This window comes from Opisthocomus hoazin, chromosome 19 (genome assembly GCF_030867145.1).
Source record: "Opisthocomus hoazin isolate bOpiHoa1 chromosome 19, bOpiHoa1.hap1, whole genome shotgun sequence".
Classification (NCBI taxonomy): domain Eukaryota; kingdom Metazoa; phylum Chordata; class Aves; order Opisthocomiformes; family Opisthocomidae; genus Opisthocomus; species Opisthocomus hoazin.
The window spans coordinates 11,883,012-11,901,764 of NC_134432.1; the positions used below are offsets into that span (position 1 = coordinate 11,883,012).

General features: G+C 47.9%; 1 protein-coding gene across 2 annotated transcripts; it reads left to right on the forward strand.

The window, feature by feature from the left end:
* The first annotated feature begins 27 nt into the window (after window positions 1-27).
* Window positions 28-18,422, forward strand: MIGA2 (mitoguardin 2). 2 transcript variants are annotated; one of them, XM_075439356.1, is made up of 16 exons: window positions 28-141; window positions 1,525-1,767; window positions 2,412-2,622; window positions 3,579-3,691; window positions 6,028-6,145; window positions 6,652-6,791; window positions 8,308-8,425; window positions 8,608-8,708; window positions 9,193-9,308; window positions 9,762-9,834; window positions 10,486-10,572; window positions 11,233-11,331; window positions 11,824-11,958; window positions 12,701-12,754; window positions 13,730-13,846; window positions 14,486-18,422. In XM_075439356.1, the coding sequence occupies exons 2-16, from the start codon at window positions 1,672-1,674 to the stop codon at window positions 14,684-14,686; spliced, it is 1,779 nt and encodes a 592-aa protein (XP_075295471.1). In that variant the 5' UTR covers window positions 28-141; window positions 1,525-1,671; the 3' UTR covers window positions 14,687-18,422. The 2 variants fall into 2 exon arrangements, with proteins under 2 accessions (XP_075295471.1, XP_075295473.1); XM_075439358.1 differs by having other exon boundaries at window positions 2,427-2,622.
* Window positions 18,423-18,753: the final 331 nt, after the last annotated feature.

An 18,753-nucleotide genomic window follows, 5' to 3' on the forward strand; every position in this document is an offset into this window, starting at 1 on the left:
TTGTTCCGCCCCGCCGCGGTCGGCCCCGCCCCCGCCCAGGGTAGGCTGCGGCGCGGGGGAAGGAGACGCTGCCCTTCCGCGGCCATGGCGCGCGGCGGGTGGAGAGGGCGCCGAGCGGGGCAGCGCGCGCCCCCCGCCACGGTGAGTGGTGCCGCCCGCGCTCGCTCGCGGGAGTCGGGCGGGCCGCACCATCGCTGGGGGAGGGGGTGGGGGGAGAGTCGTAGCCGGGGACCCCCGGGTGGAACTGGGCCTGGGGCTTGGGGGGCCGCATCGGGGTGCAGAGGGTCCCCCCCCGGGATGCACATGTGCGGGAGGCTTGGGGATGCCTGGTGTGCGGGTGGCGCCCCGCGGTGCGTGAGTGCAGGGGGCCTGAGGTGCGAAGGGGCCTGAGGGCCCTCTGGGCTGTGGGGGGTGCCTGGGGGTGCGGGGGGCCTGGGGAGCCCCGTTGGCAGGGCCGCAGCGTGCCGCAGTGCCGGTGCGGGGTGTCCCGTGGGGAGCTCCCTGCCTCGCCGGTGGGTTTGACCCCCCCCGCGCGCCCTGGGGTGCCCCGGCAGAGGGGATTCCCCTGGTACCTTGCTGCGAGTGCTCCCCAGCCGGGCCTGGCGACCCCCGGGCTGGTTTCTGTGCCCCAAATTTCGTGCACTTCGCTCTCCTGCTCTCTGCTCCGGCCCAAACGTTGCGTTTAACCTTGTGGCAGGAGCCCGCCGTCCGCCTCTGGTCCCTGCGGGCTTCCCGCCGCCTCGGGAGCGTTTCCAGACCGTGGCTCCCAGGCGGGTGACACCAGCCCCGTGGGGTGTGAGGTGGCCGTCAGCCCTGGGGTCAGGCGGGAGCAGGGGGTCCTCGCTGGAACACCGGCGGTGGGGGGGATCTTGTCAGCGTGGGGAGGCTTCGGAGCCCGGCGTGGCCGCAGACGGGGTAAGAGCAGCGTCGCCTTGCTGTAGCGGGGTCGGCTTGCTGCAAAGGCTGGCCTGGCGGAGAGCGTGGCCAAAGGGTTTATAACTCTGTGGCGTTTAAAAGACGACCCCTTCCGGTTTCAGTACATTCTTCTGTGGCTCTGTCCTTGAGGTGAAGCGTGTCCCTCCTCCCCAGCTCCCAGCATGGCCAGCGGAGCTCTGCGGAAACTCAGGCAGTGTTGAAACCTCCTGGGCAAACACCCTTTGGTTGGCCTTTGATGCACAGAAAATTGTAGGAATGCAGAGTCTGGATGATGAAAGTGTACATATGGTTATTTGTAATATTTTTTTTTTTTTAATACGGGGACTGTAAACAAAAACTCTCCAACCGTGTGCGGCCAGTTGTGGTGCATGTGGAAATCTCTGGCAGCTATCGTGTGGAGCACTTTGGGAATCTGCCCCCATGCTGGTAGGACAAGCAAAAAAATTGCTGCTGTTGGTGAGAATATGCTCTAGATCTCCTGCTTGGCTCTAGCAGCATTGCTGCTCCAGGTGACCTGCTGTGTGAAGTGCAGTACAAGAAGGCATGGGTTGTACGTTCACTCACCTGATTTTTCTGCCCTTCCTGCAGAATGAGGATTGCTGGATGAAGGGCAAGCCCAGGACTCTGAGCCAGATGTCAGAGAAAAGTTGGATTTCTTTGTGAGCAGTTCACGCAGCATCCGCAAGTGCCCTTCCGCTTTGTGGCTGCTGGAGGTGCCGAGATCTTCATGCAGACATGGCATTTAGACGGACAGAGGGAATGTCCATCATCCAGGCCTTGGCAATGACCGTGGCAGAGATCCCCGTGTTTGTTTACACAACGTTCGGACAGGTACAACACGCAGGAAAGGCTTTTCTGTCGGGTTCCGTGGGCCCTCTCTTTGGGACTTGTCTGTGTTGTGAGGGACAGAGGCATGATGGGGTGATGCTGGGGGACCTGGACAGTTTGAAGGTTTGTAAGAATTGCATGGAGAGCTTGGAGTGGTGGGAGAGAGCTGCTCAGGGTGGGCTTGGGGAGGGAGGGAGAAGGGCTTCCCACATCCCTCCCCAGGCGAATGACTGGGTTCAACCTTTCCTTCGTCAAAGGCACTAAAAAAAGACTTTTGTTTTAGAGAACAGTGATACATTTCCCACTTGTAGTAGTGCAACACTTGGGGCAGTAAAGCTCAGCTGCCTACCAGGGTTTCGGAGCTGAATTTGGGTAACCCGGATTGCATCCGTTACAGGCTGCGTGCAAATGGGGCAGTGTGTTTTGGCAATGAGAACTGAGACCAAGGTCCTCCAGGTTCTGTCAAAATGATGTTCCACAGTTTCTGCGCTGCGAAGTCTTAGTTGCTTAGCAGGGGCTGTGTTTTGTGGGTGGGAGGGGGAGTGCCAAGGTGTCTTATGTTTACGACTGCTTTCAAAAAAAAAAAAAACAAAGGGTGGTGGAATTGGTTTTTCATTGTTGCTCTTTCATATCTTTTGTGTTTAAAGTCTGTCTTCTCTCAGCTGCGGCTCTCTCCAGGCCTGCGTAAGGTGCTGTTTGCTACAGCTCTTGGGACAGTTGCGTTGGCTCTTGCAGCTCATCAGCTGAAGCGTCGTCGTCGTCGAAAGAAGCAGATTGCTCCGGAGAAGTGTGGCTTTAAGCCTGGAGGGATCACAGTGCCCATCTTGCCAACCAGAAGGGTCTCCTCCATGAAGAAAGGTTGGCTTTGCAAAAAGGGAAAATCCCCAAGAGCTTTTTGTGAGGAAGGAAAGAGGGTGTACAGGGAGCGACGGGAAGTTTCTGACTGCTGAGGGGAGAGGAAAGCAAAGCCATTAGTGTAGTGCATTGATGCAGAATGAAATTAGAAGCCTGAAGCACAGTGCCATGAGCACAGGGTTAGCGGGGGAAAAGGGAGAGACCGTGAGCTTAAAGCCCTTGTGAGAAAAAAGTGACACTGAGATTGTCACCAAGGTTTGCAGTTCCCATCCCCCTTCCTATAGAAAGACTGTGGACCCGTTACACCATGCTTCCCCTGATAATAACGGCCCGGGGCATATGGTGACCTGGTTGCGTATTGATCTCGGCAATGCCGATATGATGCCTGACCCCGGGATCCAGCGTGCAGCCGTGGTGGCGAGGTCAGGGGATGGAGAGGAGGGTGGCCTGGGCCAGGCTGGGAAGTCGGAAGTGTCCATCCAACTCTGCGGTGGCTCCTGGGCCTTGGGCAGCTTCTTCAACTGGTTGTTTTGATTTTTGGGGTAAGACTGACCCACGTCCTCAGCAAAGCACGTTAGGGATTAAGCATTTGTTTTGAGAAACATATGAAAATCTTTAAGTGTTTTTGGTAATAACCAAGAGAGCGATGTCTGTGCTCTGCCTGGCCTGAGGTAAGCTGGAGGAGTTTCTGCTTGATGCTTTCCACTTGTGCTTGCCTCCTGCCATCCATAAGTAGTGAATAAATATTCATTCCTCAGCCTCAGATCCTCACTGACACCAGCTTTCCTAGTGTCTCAGAGCAAAATAGAGCATAAAGGAGATCTGTGACTCATTTCTGGGTATTGGATGCTGCTTTGCACATCCACAGTCACACTTGACAGGGTGATGTTCCCTCCCTATTCACAGCTGCAGTGAGCCTGGCCTAAAATCCTCCTTTTGTGTGACCTTCCCAACTGCAGGATACTCCAGCAAGAGAGTCCAGAGTCCTGGCAGCAAGAGCAATGACACGCTCAGTGGGATTTCCTCCATCGAGCCCAGCAAACATTCCAGTTCCAGCCACAGCCTCGCCTCGGTAAGGACTTTCTCAGCTGGGCTGGGAGATGCAAGTGCACCCACCTGTAACAAGATCACAAAGTCCTTGGGCTCGTGGTGACTGAGGGATAATGCCAAAGCTTTTGGAGCAGAACAGGTTACGGTGTAATTGGAGGGCAGGTTCTGATATTAACCTGGCAGTGACTGTCTGGAGTTGCCTGAATGAAATCAGAGCGGGATTTTCCTGTGGCCAAGAGCCCCAGGGTACATCCCACTTCTCTGGCCAATGAGGGGCTGCAGGAGGGTTTTGTGTGTGGGATATGGCTGTGATTCCTCGGGGCTCTCCGTGACCCCCTCGAGAAGCGAGGCTGGGTTGTTGCTGGGTCTTGTAGCAATGGGGAGCTTGTTTTCTTCCCTCCACTATGGGGTTTGGATGGCCCAGCAGCTCCTGTGCCAGCACAGCCCCCTGTGCTGCGGCTGCTTGCAGGTTGCTTGGTTGTTAAAACCAAGTTAACTACCAAAATCTGATAGCTCCGACTGGGAAACAGTGCAGGTTAAGAACACAGCCTAGTCGTTCTGCCTCCTCCAAAGCTGAAAGCACCCTATAAATACAGGTAATTCAGGCTTGACCAGGCAGCAGAAGCCATCACTGCTTATATCCACCTCTTGTCAGACCAAACACAGAAGGCTTGGCAAGCGTTCGTGGCGTCAAGACCTGTTTTACGTCCTCGTAATGCTCAAAGCCTTCCATGCTGCTGTTGGAGCAGTGGGTGGCACAAGCGAACCTCTGCAGCTTCGTGCACTGCGACTTACTGCGAGACATCCCCTCGATCATCCCCTTGCTGGGCCTCAGTGCTGGGTTAGCAATGCTGTGGCAGGAAGGGGGGAAAAATCACCCCTTGGAAGGGAGCTGTTGGCCAGCAGCGCCCTGCAGTGTGTGCAGGCATTGCTGTATTTTAGCTTGTCCTGTACAGTTAAAGAACCAGAAAATTGCCAAAAGTCTGTGCTGGCCAAAGAGTGTCTCCAGCAGGCGGCAGTGCCGGCACGGCCCTCGGCATGCAGTCCTGCACCAGTATTCCCCTGGGGTAACTGGGATATGTTGGGACGTGTCAATGTGGACCAAGCTGTGTCCAGCTCTGGCCTCCCTCCCCCTGCAGGGACTCTTGCATCTATTTAATTCCCCTGTGGCTTCTCCCTTCCCACAGATGCTGTCTGGGTTTTGCATTACTGAAGTCTATTTCTCTATAGATAAAAAAACTATCTACATTCCTTTTTTCCACTGCTGGTGCATGGGTGGGGGTATCCACACGGAGAGGGATCTGTTCCCATCCCCCCTTCCTTGTGTCTGTGACACCATACTCACTGCTTTCGCATTACTTGATGAGAAAACAGTTCATCTTTCTGCATGTGCTCTCCTCTGCTTCCTGGGGCTCTTCTTTGCCATCTAGTAGATAAGTCAGTAGCAGTGAACTGATGTTTGCAGTTCTGGATCTCAAGGTGATTTATTAACACTCCACAGAGGTTAATCAAAGGAGGCAGGGCAAGAACTTATCTGTCAGATGATTATTGTAGCTTTTTTTTACTAGCATCAGGCTCACATTTGGACATTTTTCTCGAAGCCATATGAAAACACTGGTCATTGTTAGCGTTTGAACCCAGCACTTTATTGGGTCAGACTTTAAAAGACACTTATTGCACTAGTGTGAAATTGGAGAAAGCTGATGATTTGCTGTGGGGATCTTAGTGCTCAGCCCTCCCAGGAGAAGGTTTGGTTGCAAAGAGAAGAGCCAGTACCCCCCTGGCCAAAGTCCTCAGCTGTGTTGTTGCTGGGAATCTCTTCCTTTGTTTGGACTGTGGTCGCTTCCCCCCACTTCCAGTGTTTTTCCCACAGGCAGCTGGGACTGACACGAACTTTGTTAGAGTCATTGTGCCTTTGTAGCGATTGCTTTAGAGCTTTCTTGGGCTGTCGCCTCCATCAGTGCGCTCTGACAGTGCTCACCATTGTACAGCTTGCCATTTCCGAATGAAGCTTCAGTGTGAATTGATTGGGAAAGTATTTCCTGCACAACTTTCCGTGCTTTCAAAGACACCGCTGCGGTGCTGGGTGGAGAAGGGGAGGACTTCTCACCTCCCCTCCCCTCTCTGCACTGTGCGGCAGTTGACAGCGTAGTGTAAACCCAAGCAGGAGGGGGCCGGTAACACCTGATATCATCCCGGGCAAGGGAGTACTGGTAAGGGGGAGCACAAGGGCAAACGTGGGAAGGGAAATGGCTTGTAGTTCAGATTTAACTTGTGGCAGTCTTTGTGTGGTCTTAATGTTGCTACCCTTGGAGAGAATTCCAAAGGCATTTGCTGCTCTCTGCTGCTCTCCTGCAGATGGTCGCAGTCAACTCTTCGAGTCCAATACCAGCATCAGCAGGGATGTGGGAGACCCAGGCAATGGGGGATGCTGGAGCCATTGGTGATTCCAGTGCAGAAAGCCTCTATGTTCAAGGTAAACAAGCACAAGGGTAACATTGCCCCTGGGGGGATTGTTTATCACTGTGAGAGCAAAAAGAGGGTGTAAATTGATATCGAGCACCAGCAGCTCAGTGTTGAGCTCTAATAGGAAGCTGTCTCCCATTCTCGACTTAAACTCAGTCACTTTTTAGTTACAAAAATCCCATATTCTCCGAAAGAAACATTTCTCTGTTTTCTCAGTGAATAATTTACTTCCAAAATACTGTTCTTTGAGCAATAGGCTCACCTTGTCCAGAGAGCAGTATTTTGGAAGTAACATGGCTGATGTTTTAACCAGTTTGGGGATGTTGTCCTTAACTTCTAATCCAAATTAAACTGTGTTTAAAAGGGAAAGAAATATAATACATTTATTCTTTCATATCAGTTGGGGAGAGGCTTCCCTCTTTGCTGGATTGTCTGAGTGATCAAAGATTGGTGCTATATTGCTTTGTTCCTAAGTGGCCTGGGCCTCTCTCAGCTTGTCTTTGGTTGCATTGCCAGGCATGGAGCTGTTTGAGGAGGCCCTGCAGAAGTGGGAGCAGGCGCTGACCATCAGGCAGAGGGACAGTGCTAGTACCAGCACCCCTGTGCCCTGGGACAGCAAGAAACAGCAAGAGAGCGTGTCTGAGAACATCCCAGAGGTAGGTCCCCACTTCTCCTTTGCGTTTGCCAGCTGGGGAACATGCTGAAAGACCAGCCTGGGTGCTGGAAGCAGTAATTAGGAGGTTAAAAGAAGAGCAAATTAAGGGCAGAGTTAGGCCAGACTCTGTTTAACAGCTGTCTATATCTGCAGCTTCCTTATGCAACGTGAGTGGGTGTTTTTAATTTCTTTCTCTTTTTAATAAGTCTCGCCCCCTCATTCCCCAGCTTTTCTACCCACCTTTCAGCCTCGTGTCAGTCGCTGTCATGCAAGTCCTCCAGCAGCAGAGGCTGCAGTAGGAAAAGGCTGTAACAAATACAGCACCTGAGAGAAACAAATAGCTTTGTGCCTGGCAGTGTTATGTCTGTAACTTTTTAATGCATTTGAAAGTGGAGATCGTGATGGTCACTGTCACTACCTAGGAAGCTGGGTGGAGAAGCAGAGACCAGTTATCTGCATGTATGAATGAGGAAAGTGAAGTGGTGACTCGGTAGGAGCTAAGCATGCCCCTGCTCTCTGAGCAAGTGGGGCAGTGAGATGTCTAAGTCACTCACCTACAGCTAGAGAAGCAAGTATTTTAGGACAAAACCTTGTTGTCTTGGACCTGACAGCTATGCAGGGAAGACCTCTGATAAGAGGAGATCCAAACTAGAATGGCTCAGTGACAACCATGAACCTAAAACGAGCAGCTGTAGCTCGGGACTGTGAAAGGAGCTAAACTCCCAACTCTCCAGGAGTCCTTTCTGGCAAAAGGTGTCCCCGGCCTCTTACAAACAGGGCCTGGTGTAGTATGTATGTGGGATATTTGTCTTTTGTGGTGGATAATATTTATCCAAGTCAAATCTCGATTCTCTTGTTGTCTCTCCTTGAAGAGTCCTATAGTATTTCTAAAACTGACTTAAAAACAGTTGATTCATTACCAAAGTAGATTTCGTGCTTCTTGTTAATGCTTTTGTCTTCTGGGTAAGATACTCATGCAGACACGGGTATGAAGGCAGGATGCTGTGTAAGTCCTATTTTTCTCCCTCTTTTTTTTTTTTTTTTTTTCCTATCCTCCTGTGCTTAAGCAAACTTTGCTTACGCCCAGCACCTTAATCCAAGGACTTTGTTATCCATTTCTGGATACTCTGTTGTATTCAGCATAGGTTTTCTGGTGTGAGTCGCTCTTGAAATCAGGCTAAAGTCACAAGTCAGGAGAATTAAGTGATCTGTAACTCATTAAGATACCTGTTTTTCTGGATGGCAGGTTAAAGTTTGCTCTTTCTTCCTTTTTTTAACAGGAAAACAAAATTGTAAAGCTAGAAATCCAGAGGGTTTTAACAGGCTGTGTAGAAGCTTCCCTCCCCTTGCATTATTAGCTGCATTGTAGGATTAAGGAGTCCATGCTTTTTTTTTTTTTAATAATTTAATCTGCAAACTGTAAATCCCATTTTATTGAAAAATTCCTTTCATATTTGTGCTGTCAATCTGTCTCTGCCCAGCTGGCTAGCTAAGGGTGGTATTTATGTATGTTCCAGGAGGAGTCCCAAAAAAGGGACTTTGCTGAGAAGCTGGAGTCCCTCTTGCACCGAGCCTACCACCTCCAGGAAGAGTTTGGGTCTTCGCTTCCGTCAGACAGCATGCTGCTGGATCTGGGTATGGGAGCTGGTTAGAAATGCTTTAGGCCAGTTTCCTTTCTGGGTTTGTCTTTTCTGTAAGCTAGGTAATGAAGTAGTGACAAAATGCTGTTTGTGGGGGTGGGAGAGGGAGAACATAGGAGCTAAGAGAAATGGTAGTCCATGAACTCCCAACACATGCAGCTTCTTCCTCTCCTCTAGAGAAGACTTTAATGCTTCCTTTGACGGATGGCTCATTGCGGCTTCGGACGGATGATGAAGACAGCTCAGTTTCCGAGGACTCCTTCTTCTCTGCAGCAGAGGTGACAAGTTTCAGCTGTGTGTCACAGTCCAGCTGCTTGGAGGGGAGCCACAAAGGCAGTGGAGCCAAACACGTCTTGGTAGAGGAAGATGACAAAACATGGAACAACAGCCCCAGGCTGGGAGGTTCATGATGGATGTTAGGAAAAGCTTTGTAGTTAGGGGCATGGTGCAGCCCTTTCCAAACAGCATTTCCATGTCATCTTCCTATCTACTGTAGAAAACATGCCATAACAGCTAGGAAAGTACTGTACATCTAATGTAATGTAGCTTAGTTATGTAAATTTTAGGGGAATATTGAGCTGTGTCAGAGCTGAGACAGCTTTGAAACTGGTGGGAAAAGAACTATCTTTGCATGAAATAATTGGCACTGACGAGAGTTTGCTAGCTGAAGAAGGCACATCTTGCTTGTCTGCAGTCTCTGAGTATTTTCAAGTGTTTAATGAGATAATTTTGTTCTTCCCATGCCTCTTGCCACCTCTACAGCTCTTTGACTCTCTCCACTTTGAGGAAATACCATTCCACCTCTCTAAGCCAGTAGCAGCATATGAAGAAGCTCTGCAGTTAGTGAAAGAAGGGAAAGTTGCGTGCCGGACGCTGAGGTGAAGTGCCAGCTGCGGGAGTTGTGGATCCTTGTGTTGAGGCTCCTTTGAGCAGTGTGAACACATTATTTGCCTTTGAGCAGCCCTATAAGCAGAATAACCCTTTGGGGACAGGAACTCTTGGCATCCTTCTTGCTGGTTCAGACTTCCCAGGGGACTAGCCCCAAATTTTAGGACACGTGTTAAGAAGGGTAATTGTCCCAGGAAATTAGTAATGAGCAATGTGCCTGTTGTGTGTGGCTGGCTGGCATAGTCCTGTGCTGTAACAGAGTTTGCAGAGGTGCTGTGGTCCCCCAGGGAGCTGTGCAAAGGGAATGCAGTTGTTTGTTCATCCTAGGCACAGACTGGGAATTTATCTTTTTTTTTTTTTTTTTTTTTTCCTCATAGGGAGCAGTAGTTGGTAGGAATGCAGACATCAGGAGAGCTGAAATTTATGCAATCCTTTCCCTCTAGGACAGAGCTCCTTGGCTGCTACAGTGACCAGGATTTCCTTGCGAAGCTGCATTGCGTCAGGCAGGCCTTCCAGGTGAGAACTGCTTGAGGCTCCCCGGTTCTCGTGGTGCGTTGCTGCCAGCAGCCTACGCAGGGATGAAGTCTTTGCCCCTCTAGAGCAAGTAAAAGCAGAAGCAGCAGCTGTCCAAGCTCCCCTTCCTTAACTCTGTAATCCCATCCTGATCCATTTGGTTTGGAGAGGGAGAGGATCCCCTGATCCCCGTGCCAGCTTGAGCGGGGGTTACGTGGCCACTGATACTGGTTTAGTTCTGGGAAGAGAAAGTTTGGTAATTTCAGAGCTGCCCAGGAGATGCTACTCCCACTTAGGAGCTTTTCACTGTGCTGGAGTCAAATGTCTGAAGTCAGGGAGCAAGGTTTCCTTCTCCTTACCGCAGTCCACATCCTAGCAATATATGTCTAGAGCCTGAAGAGCAGCTTTTGTGCCCTAGCCCCTCTGCGACTCCGTGGCTCTCGTGCTTCCATTCTTGCTGGTTCCAGTCTTTCAACCTGATTTTAAACTCGTTTCCTGGAGAGAGCAGTTTTGTTTTCGTGACTCCAGCTTAGTAAAGGTTAATGATAACTGGTGTATGCAGCATTGCACTGCTTTGTGTCCTGTCCGTTTTTCTGCCAACTCAGAATTCATGTGGGCATAGATGTTCACAGGAGACTTCTGTTCCCTTTGCAGGAGCTGCTGGAGGATGAAAGCAATCAACTGTTTTTTGGGGAGGTTGGGAAGCAAATGGTGATAGGGCTGATGACAAAAGCTGAAAAGGTAGGAAGTTTGTATAACAACTTAGCTGTGTCTTGTGAGCACAGGGACACTTGTTCCTCCATCTCAACCCAGAGTTTTTCCAGTGTCATGGAAGGAGAAGACTGTTCTGTATGCTGGTGACTATTGTGAGAAATAAAATGCCTGTGCTTTTAATCTTGTTTAACTGCATTCTCTCGAAAGAACCTCTCTGTGCAGCTCCTGTCCACAGTTTGATACTGTGCCTTACTGGAGCAAACAGAGGGTACAGGCTGTGCATCAGCAATAGCATTGTCTCAAGGAATACAGGAAAGGGAAAAGAGAATCAAACCTTTGCATCAAGCACATACCAACTCTCGGGTCACTGGTTATCCCTTAAACAGGGAGATCGTTGCTTGCACAGTGTTAGTCTCTTACTGACTTGGTTGCTTCCAGGTGTCTCTAGCTAATTCCCTGAAGAAAGTGGAGTGATGTAGGTTCTTTGAGTCACAGCTGAACCTGGGGTCTTCCATGCCTCCCAGAAATAAATTCTCTCTTTCTGCACAAAGAGTGTTTTGGCTAAAAACTGCAGCCAGTCACATGCATTGATGTTGATGTCAGCTCAAAATAGAGTAGTCAAGCTTTGGTGAAATGTGCCCTTGACTGTTGTACTTTCTGAAGTGTGTTGTTTCTCTGCTCTCTCAGAATCCCAAAGCTTTTCTGGAAAGCTACGAGGAGATGCTGCATTATGCACTGAAGCAAGAGACCTGGCCGACCACTCAGCAGGAGCTGGAGGGAAGAGGGGTTGGTAAAGAAGTTCTCTCTAGAAAGTTGCAGAGGAGTTGGAGCATAATGAATGCATAGAAACGGCCCAGGAGTGAAAGAACTGCTGCTGAAATACAATTATTTTTCAGTTGTCATTGTTGGGGAGGGCTGGGGGATAACTGGCTGTTGGGGGTCTTTGCTGAAGGCCAGATTTGCCGTGGAGTTTAATGTCAGCACTACTGTGGTTAAAAAACCCAAACAAACGCGAACTTTTTCTAGAAGGCACAAGCTACTGTCTACAGGTCTGTAAGATTTGTTTCCCTTTTGACTCTGCTTTTCCTGGACACAGGATTAATAAGTTTCTTGGCCAGCTCCTCTCTGGGGGCTGTGAACTGAGCGTACACAATTCGGTCCTCCTGCATTGGTGGCAAACTTCAGCTCATCATGTTTTGTTGCTTCAAAGCAAAAGAGTGAAGTCCATTTCCTTTTTTTAAACCCGTTCCCTTTACGGGCTGTTCTGCTCTCTGACAGGTGGTCTGCATGAGTTTCTTTGATATTGTGCTGGATTTCATCCTCATGGATGCTTTTGAGGATCTGGAGAACCCACCCTCCTCTGTGCTGGCTGTGCTGCGCAACCGGTGGCTCTCTGACAGCTTCAAGGAGACGGTGTGTTAAGTGGGTAATCCTCATGCTGAGTATGAGATTGCTAGTGCTGGGGCTAGGAAGGAGCATAACCTCGGCTCTCCTGGCTGAGCTGAATTTTCTCTTTAGAAATACGGTGCTTTCCCGAAGCTCTAAACAACAATCTTCTGGTACATGTAAATTGTTTAACAGGAAAGCTTTCCTTATTTTGAAAGCATTTGGCTGGTTCTAGTAGACTTTATTTCCTTAGCAGCCTTTGTCAGTGATGCCATGGAGGTGTTCAAAGCTGACAGTGCGTATTTTCGTGAATGAGGATAAGAGGATCAAAATGTAGGGAAAAACACGGGTGTTTTTTTTTTGCACCTGGCCTTTCATTCTGGTGGTACCTCAGCAGACACTGAGGCTCAAATAGCAGCATTTTCCTCTAGTCCTGGCCCCCAGCTGCATATTTAAGACTGATTAGTTTCACAGACTGAGAAGATGGTTGGGCAGCAGCTTTTAACAGCTGTTTGCTTACAGTCTGCATTCTGGAGTGTTTGGCAACTATGTCAGATCATATTAGCCATCTTCAAAACTGCTTCGGCTTTTCTGGAATGGGTCTGGAGTGGCCAAATCTGCCACCAGTTCACTTAGATTTTGTCAGTAATTTTAGAGTTGTTGGCACAAAAGGGCGACAGCTTTGATATTGAGATGGCAACGTGTTGGTAAACTGTTTTTTTCTGAAAAGTAATCCCAGTAACGGATGGTCTCTCTCTGTTAATCGTAGGCTCTAGCAACTGCCTGCTGGTCGGTTCTGAAAGCAAAAAGGAGGCTGTTGATGGTAAGCAAAATTAATTAAAAGGGAAGAATCTAATGATCTTCAGATATAAGAATCTAAGGATAACACCTAGATCTTGACAAAATACAAAATCTGAGTGGTATAAGACTGAACTGAATCACATTCTTTGCGATGCTTTAGAGCACTGAGGTCCTGCTGTCGTTGCTCCAGTGCCATGCGAGTGTTCTACAGAATCAGTCTGAGTTTATTCTCCCTTTATTTTAATGTGAGGATTCAAAAGAAACATGATCTGTCTGGCATTCCCTCTCCCCGCTCGCAATACTGTAGGAATGGTCACAGACACCAAGAAACAAGACGCTGCTCCTGAATTGTAGTTTCCCTGCTCGCAGCGCAGTGAGTGGCTCGTGCTCATCTGCTTCCCAGCACTGACTGCTGACTAGCCGTTACTTGATGCATTTCCCATAAATCTGTGGCTTTCTAAAGCATCACAGTAGATGAGTTCATGGACCTGGGGAACAGGAAGCCGCAACTTCACAACCCCACTTCTGCCACAGGGTCTGTGGCCTCTGGCAGGTTTTCAGCTCCTGTCCCACAACCAGCTGGTATGACTGGATTTGCCTCATGAGATGGTACAAAGAGAAATTAGAGCGTTGGAAGCTATGTTGGTGCTGTCATGCAGTAGCTCTGTCTTGGATATTTGCATGCCCTTTCCTGGCTGGGTCTGGAGATTATAAATAGAGTCTATAAAGACTGCCTGATGGTTGTCTTTCATTTTCTTCTGTTTAGTTTCCTCCTGAAATAGCAGTTTAGAAACATGAAGATAGAAAACTCTAGTCATCCTTCAAGGTATCTGAAAGATAAATGTAATTCAGGAGGAAGAGTTGTTCTTAAGTAGCTCTTAACTTCAATTACCGAAGCACAGTGCTTTCTGACATGGAATTTGGTAGCTGATATGGAATAAGCTGCCAGTTCTGTCCGAGAACTGAGACTGACCAATTCTTCCCTTCCCTGTGGCAGGTACCAGATGGCTTTATCTCTCACTTCTACTCCGTATCGGAGCATGTCAGTCCTGTTCTAGCCTTTGGTTTTCTGGGGCCCAAGCAGCAGCTATCTGAAGTCTGCAGTTTCTTCAAGGTAAGATGGCTTTTCTCTACCTGGGCTGTGTGGGACTCCTGCTGTCTTCTGGCTTAAAGCTACAGATGTGTGCTTTTGATGGCTGGCTTTGATTGACGTGGTAATAAGAAACTTGGCTCTGTATAGAAGCTTTCTAAAAATCACTGTTTTTTGAGATGCAGATTCCTGAATTCAGATTGATAAAAATTCCCAACAGAATTTACCATGGCTGATAGTACTAAATATGTGATGAGATCAGTTTATACCATCAGTATTGGAAAAGATGATGGGTGCATATACTGAAAGAATATGTTGTCTAAGAGTACGTGTAATCTTACAAGTTACTTGACTTTAAAACTTAAATCCTCTTGTTCTTGTAGATAGCATAATGAGGAGCTTTGTTGCATTCATTAAATGTCTGCATGGATATTGCCATGGACATCAGCGTTGCTTTTCTGACTTCGGGAGCTCTGCTGTCCTGTTTCAGAGGCATGAGGGCATCTAGCCACAAAAGTAATACCCAGCCTAAAGCAGATCTTTGCTTGGATGGCAGATACGCAAAATCCCTTACAAGGTTCTCTGCTTGCTGCAGTCCAGGCAGCTGGTATTGGCAGGTGGGAGGAGGTCTCCTTACTGTAAACCTTCCTTTTGGCTTTGCAGCACCAGATAGTACAGTACCTGAAGGACATGTTTGATTTGGACAACGTGAGATACACAACAGTGCAGTCGCTGGCAGAAGACATTTTGCAGCTGTCGCGGCGGCGCAGCGAGATCCTCTTGGGATATCTGGGCACCGAGACTTCCCCCGAGATGAATGGCATGCTTCTTAGTGAAAATGAGCCACTGAAGGAGCTCATCTGATGTCAATCAGAGGAGGAAAACAGTTTTGTACAAGGACCTTTTTCTTCCCAGAGATGGATAAAACTACTTGCAATGTGCAGTGGTGGCAGCAAGACTATTTCAACACACAGCATCCTGGTGGGACCTTCTGCTTTTTGTAGCCAGTAGTGTTTGCTGGGATGGATCCAGGACCACTTGCCAGCTTATGGTTTGAATTTCTTTTTTGTTCCACCTTCCTGTTCTTTTTATTATTGTTATTTTTAATGTGTCATATAAACCACAAACTGCCTGGGCCCAGAATTTTGCCCAATTCTCTTGAATAGGGCAACATATGTACCCGTTTCGCCTGTGCATTTTCTGGGAGATAATCCCTGATGTTTACGATTGTGTGTGGGAGCAGGAACATCACTGGTAAATTCTCCAATTGACCCTTAGCTTCTCAAGGAGGCTTTGTTTGCTTTGGGATTTTTATTATCGTTCTTTCTCTGCTGTGTTTCTACAGACATTACTGCTGATTTTTACCTTACGTGTTTTAACACATGCAATGTGACTAGCAAAGATTTCTTTCCCAGGGAGGAAGAAATACTTCTGTAAAGCACTGAAGTAAAATGCAGACTTTTGTAACCAGTCTGAAGCTCTAAGGAAGTTGGTCTGTTCCCTCTGTGTTGCTGCTCTTTGCAGGCCAGATGACGGGCTCTGTGCCGTGGTCATCCTCACTTAGGAGATTGCTGAGGCCTATGTTTTCCCCTAAGGCAAGCTAGTGTGAGGAGGGGGTGGATTTGCATCCTGCCTGTGCACGCACAAAGTCTTCAACATCCATCAAAGTGCCTTGCTGTATTTCAGAATGAGCCAGCAGCAGTTTTCACTGGGTAGGAGGTGCGAGGTGCACACAAGCAAAGGGAACTGGTGTAGCGTGGTGGCCTACTCCTATTATGCACAAGGGAGTAAGAGGTGTAGATGTTGGATGTGATGTATGAAAGGGGTTATGTGTGCAGATAGCTGCAGAGCTGGGATGAAGCTGCTAGAGAGGAAAAGACTCTTTATGGCATCCGAAGAAACAGCATAGTCTGGGGTATAGATCAAATGCATGGGGATGCATGACCTTGTACTGCTGGGATGGGCTCTTGTCAAATCATGGGATCCTGACTGCACAGCCGGCACCTGAAATCTGGCTGCTTTGGGACATGTGCCCAGTTGGATACTAGCGTAGGGTAGTGGCAGTGGAGTGCACTGGACTTGAGGCAGTCCTGGCTTTTGTGTGAGGTTTGCAGTGATTTGCTGAGTCCTCTGCGAGTGCAACGCCAAAGGTGAGGGTTGAGGGTCCAGCCTGTGCTTACCCCTGTTTCAGTCCACGCAGAGCTCCAAGTCCCAGCCTCAGAATGTGGAGGTCTCCGGGGAGAAGAAAATGGGGAGAAGAAAAATAGGACTTTGACAAAAACATGGGCTTCACTGTTTTTTCTCCAGACTGATTGGTTATCCTTTGTGTCTGTTCTAGGTAAAAGGCATAAGACTTATCTAGCTATAATTTTGAAAGGGAGGGAAAAAAGTAAGAACCTGGAGTTTCCATGTGGGTGGAAAGCCAGTGCATGGGCTTGGAGAATGCAAATGTCTTTCTTCCTCTTCAGACATCTAATGTGGATTCTACTGTAAAAGCAGCAAGGAAGCAGGAAAAAAGTAAACAGGAGGATGTAAAAGGAGTAGATAAATGCTCCTGAGATGCTTGCAAGAGGGTAAGTGCGGAGCGTGTAGCATCTGTTGCTCTATTAAGCACATCGGACCGATGTGGCTTATCCTGAAGACCAGATTCATGCGATAAACAAGAGGGTGCTGAGGCAGAAGGGAGGAGCAGCTGACTCGAGTGAGGCTGCACGAGATAAACTATTACGAGAAGGATTTAAGAGACAGTGGTTGAAACTAGGAAAGGTCTCTGAGGTGTCTTGCTCCTGGCAGTGTGCAGTGAGAGAAGCAACAGAGGATGTTGTATTCGCACGACACACCTGCTATATGTGAACTGTGATTCAGAAGTACGTTATATTCTGAAAGCAAGTTACTTTGCCAAAAAAAAGGTGTTTATAGTGCTTTGTGCTCTTGTATGACTGTTTTAGAAGAAAGAGTGACTTCAGCAGCTTTGTATAGTGGTTAAAAAGATGCTAAAATGTGAAAATGAATGTAATAAGATGGATTGTAATTCTAAACAATCAATGCTGTTAATTTCTCATTTTTAGAGTTGTTTTATGTGTATTTATTTACGACTTTGAGTGTCTTTTAGCCTCAGTGCTTGGGGCAGCCAGCCTGCTTTGTGCGCAGACAAGAACATTGGCTGCTGACTTTGGTCTTTTCTCATCCTTGCAGGAGAGTATACTGAAACAGGGTCCCCATGAAGCAGACACTAACTTGCACTGTGGCTTTTTAAGCTAAGAAATTGTAAATTCCTAATCAATCAAATGGAAGACAGTTTTATTACAGCCTTATGCTTTTCCTTAACCCTTATTGCAAATAGGGTACGCTGCTCTCCCAGTGAAGGTAAAGAGGGATCTTCCTTGAGAACAGCTGCAGCTTCTTGGAGGTTGAGTTCTCCCCCTCCACCTGCCAACACTGACTTGCTCCTGCACAAGGCAAGGATGTCTGCTGAGATAAACTGATTTTCTCTTTACCGGGGAGGATGTTAAACTTCTCTACACCACCCTCCTTGCCCTGCTATTTCATTGCTGCTCTTTCTCGCTCCCCAATCCCTGTGTAGCTTGAGAGGAAAGGCGGAAGGAAAGATGTTTGCAGCCTCTGAAGGGTACTGTTCAGATCAGCGGTCTCAGAGGAGCTGTTCCTGTGGAAGAAGCTCTCCCTGACCTGCGGGGTGGCGGTCAGTGACCTGCTGCATTCAGCTCCTGTGGCTGCAACCCGAGCAGGGCTCAGGCTGCTCCCACTGATCGATCCAGAGCAGGGCTTGGCCAATACGGCAACCGCCTCATACTCATCTGTTTTGCAGAGTAGAGTAAAAGGTTATGACGGAACAACTGCCTGCCCTCTGGCTTTGTATGAGATTGCTAGAAAATCCTTAATTCCCCAGCAGATTGTGTTTAGCAAAGGAAATTCTTCAGTATTAGTAGCAGATGAGATATGTATTCGGGTAGAATCTCTAGAGATAAGATATTTGCCTTTTTTATAATAAACCCTTATTCTCAAGGGGTTAAATCATTCTGGGCTGACACTTGCAAGATTTTAACACTGATGGGGATTTAAAGTGGCTTAGCAGCTATGAAATAAAATCATTCAGTAGTTTCTGATGCTTAAACAGAATTTCAAATATGCATGACTCTCAGTTTTTATGTGGAGGTTGTAACAAGATTCACCAGTGGTTAAAGTACGTACTTGGTATTTTAGTATGTATGTAGAGACTACACCAGATGGCTCCAGGGGGGTCTTTGTGATCTTTAGAGGACAAATATATTAATAAAAAACAAGGAGGAAAAATCTGCTGTGTTATATCTACGAGATCAGCGTGGCTTTGAAGAGCATGACTTGTGCTGTCTCGTACAAGGAGGTGGGAAAGCAGGAGCTTATTTACCCCCTTCAGCAGAACATTCCTCTGCCATATCTGAAACTAATGAATGTGAACTGGTGCCTATTTTTTCTTGATTTCCTGAAAGTGTAAAAATCTGTTCTTGTTTTGCTTCTTTCTTTTTCTTTGCAGCTAATTTTTTTTAATATCTTTAATTTTAGGATGTGGGCATTACAAGTCGAATAAAACTTTCCTTCATGATTGTGTTTTTTGTTTTTCAAATTTCCTGGCAAAACTTGCTAGCAACTCAAGTCTTTGGTTTCTGATCTGGGTGACAGTTGTGGTGACACCTCTGGTGCTAGAGTGATGGTACAAAACAAGGCTCCCTCTTCCTAGAGTCAAAATGCTAAACTGAACAGCAAGTAACCTTACAGGTTTTGTTTGCATGGGGAGTCTTGCTGGTTCTACTGAAGACAAGTCTCTAGATTAAGCACGCTGTAAAACAAATAAGACAACCCATTGTACTTTGAGCAGTGGTTGAAAACTGTGGGGTTTCATTTTCCAGATTTTTCTTTTTATGTGGTGGTTTGAT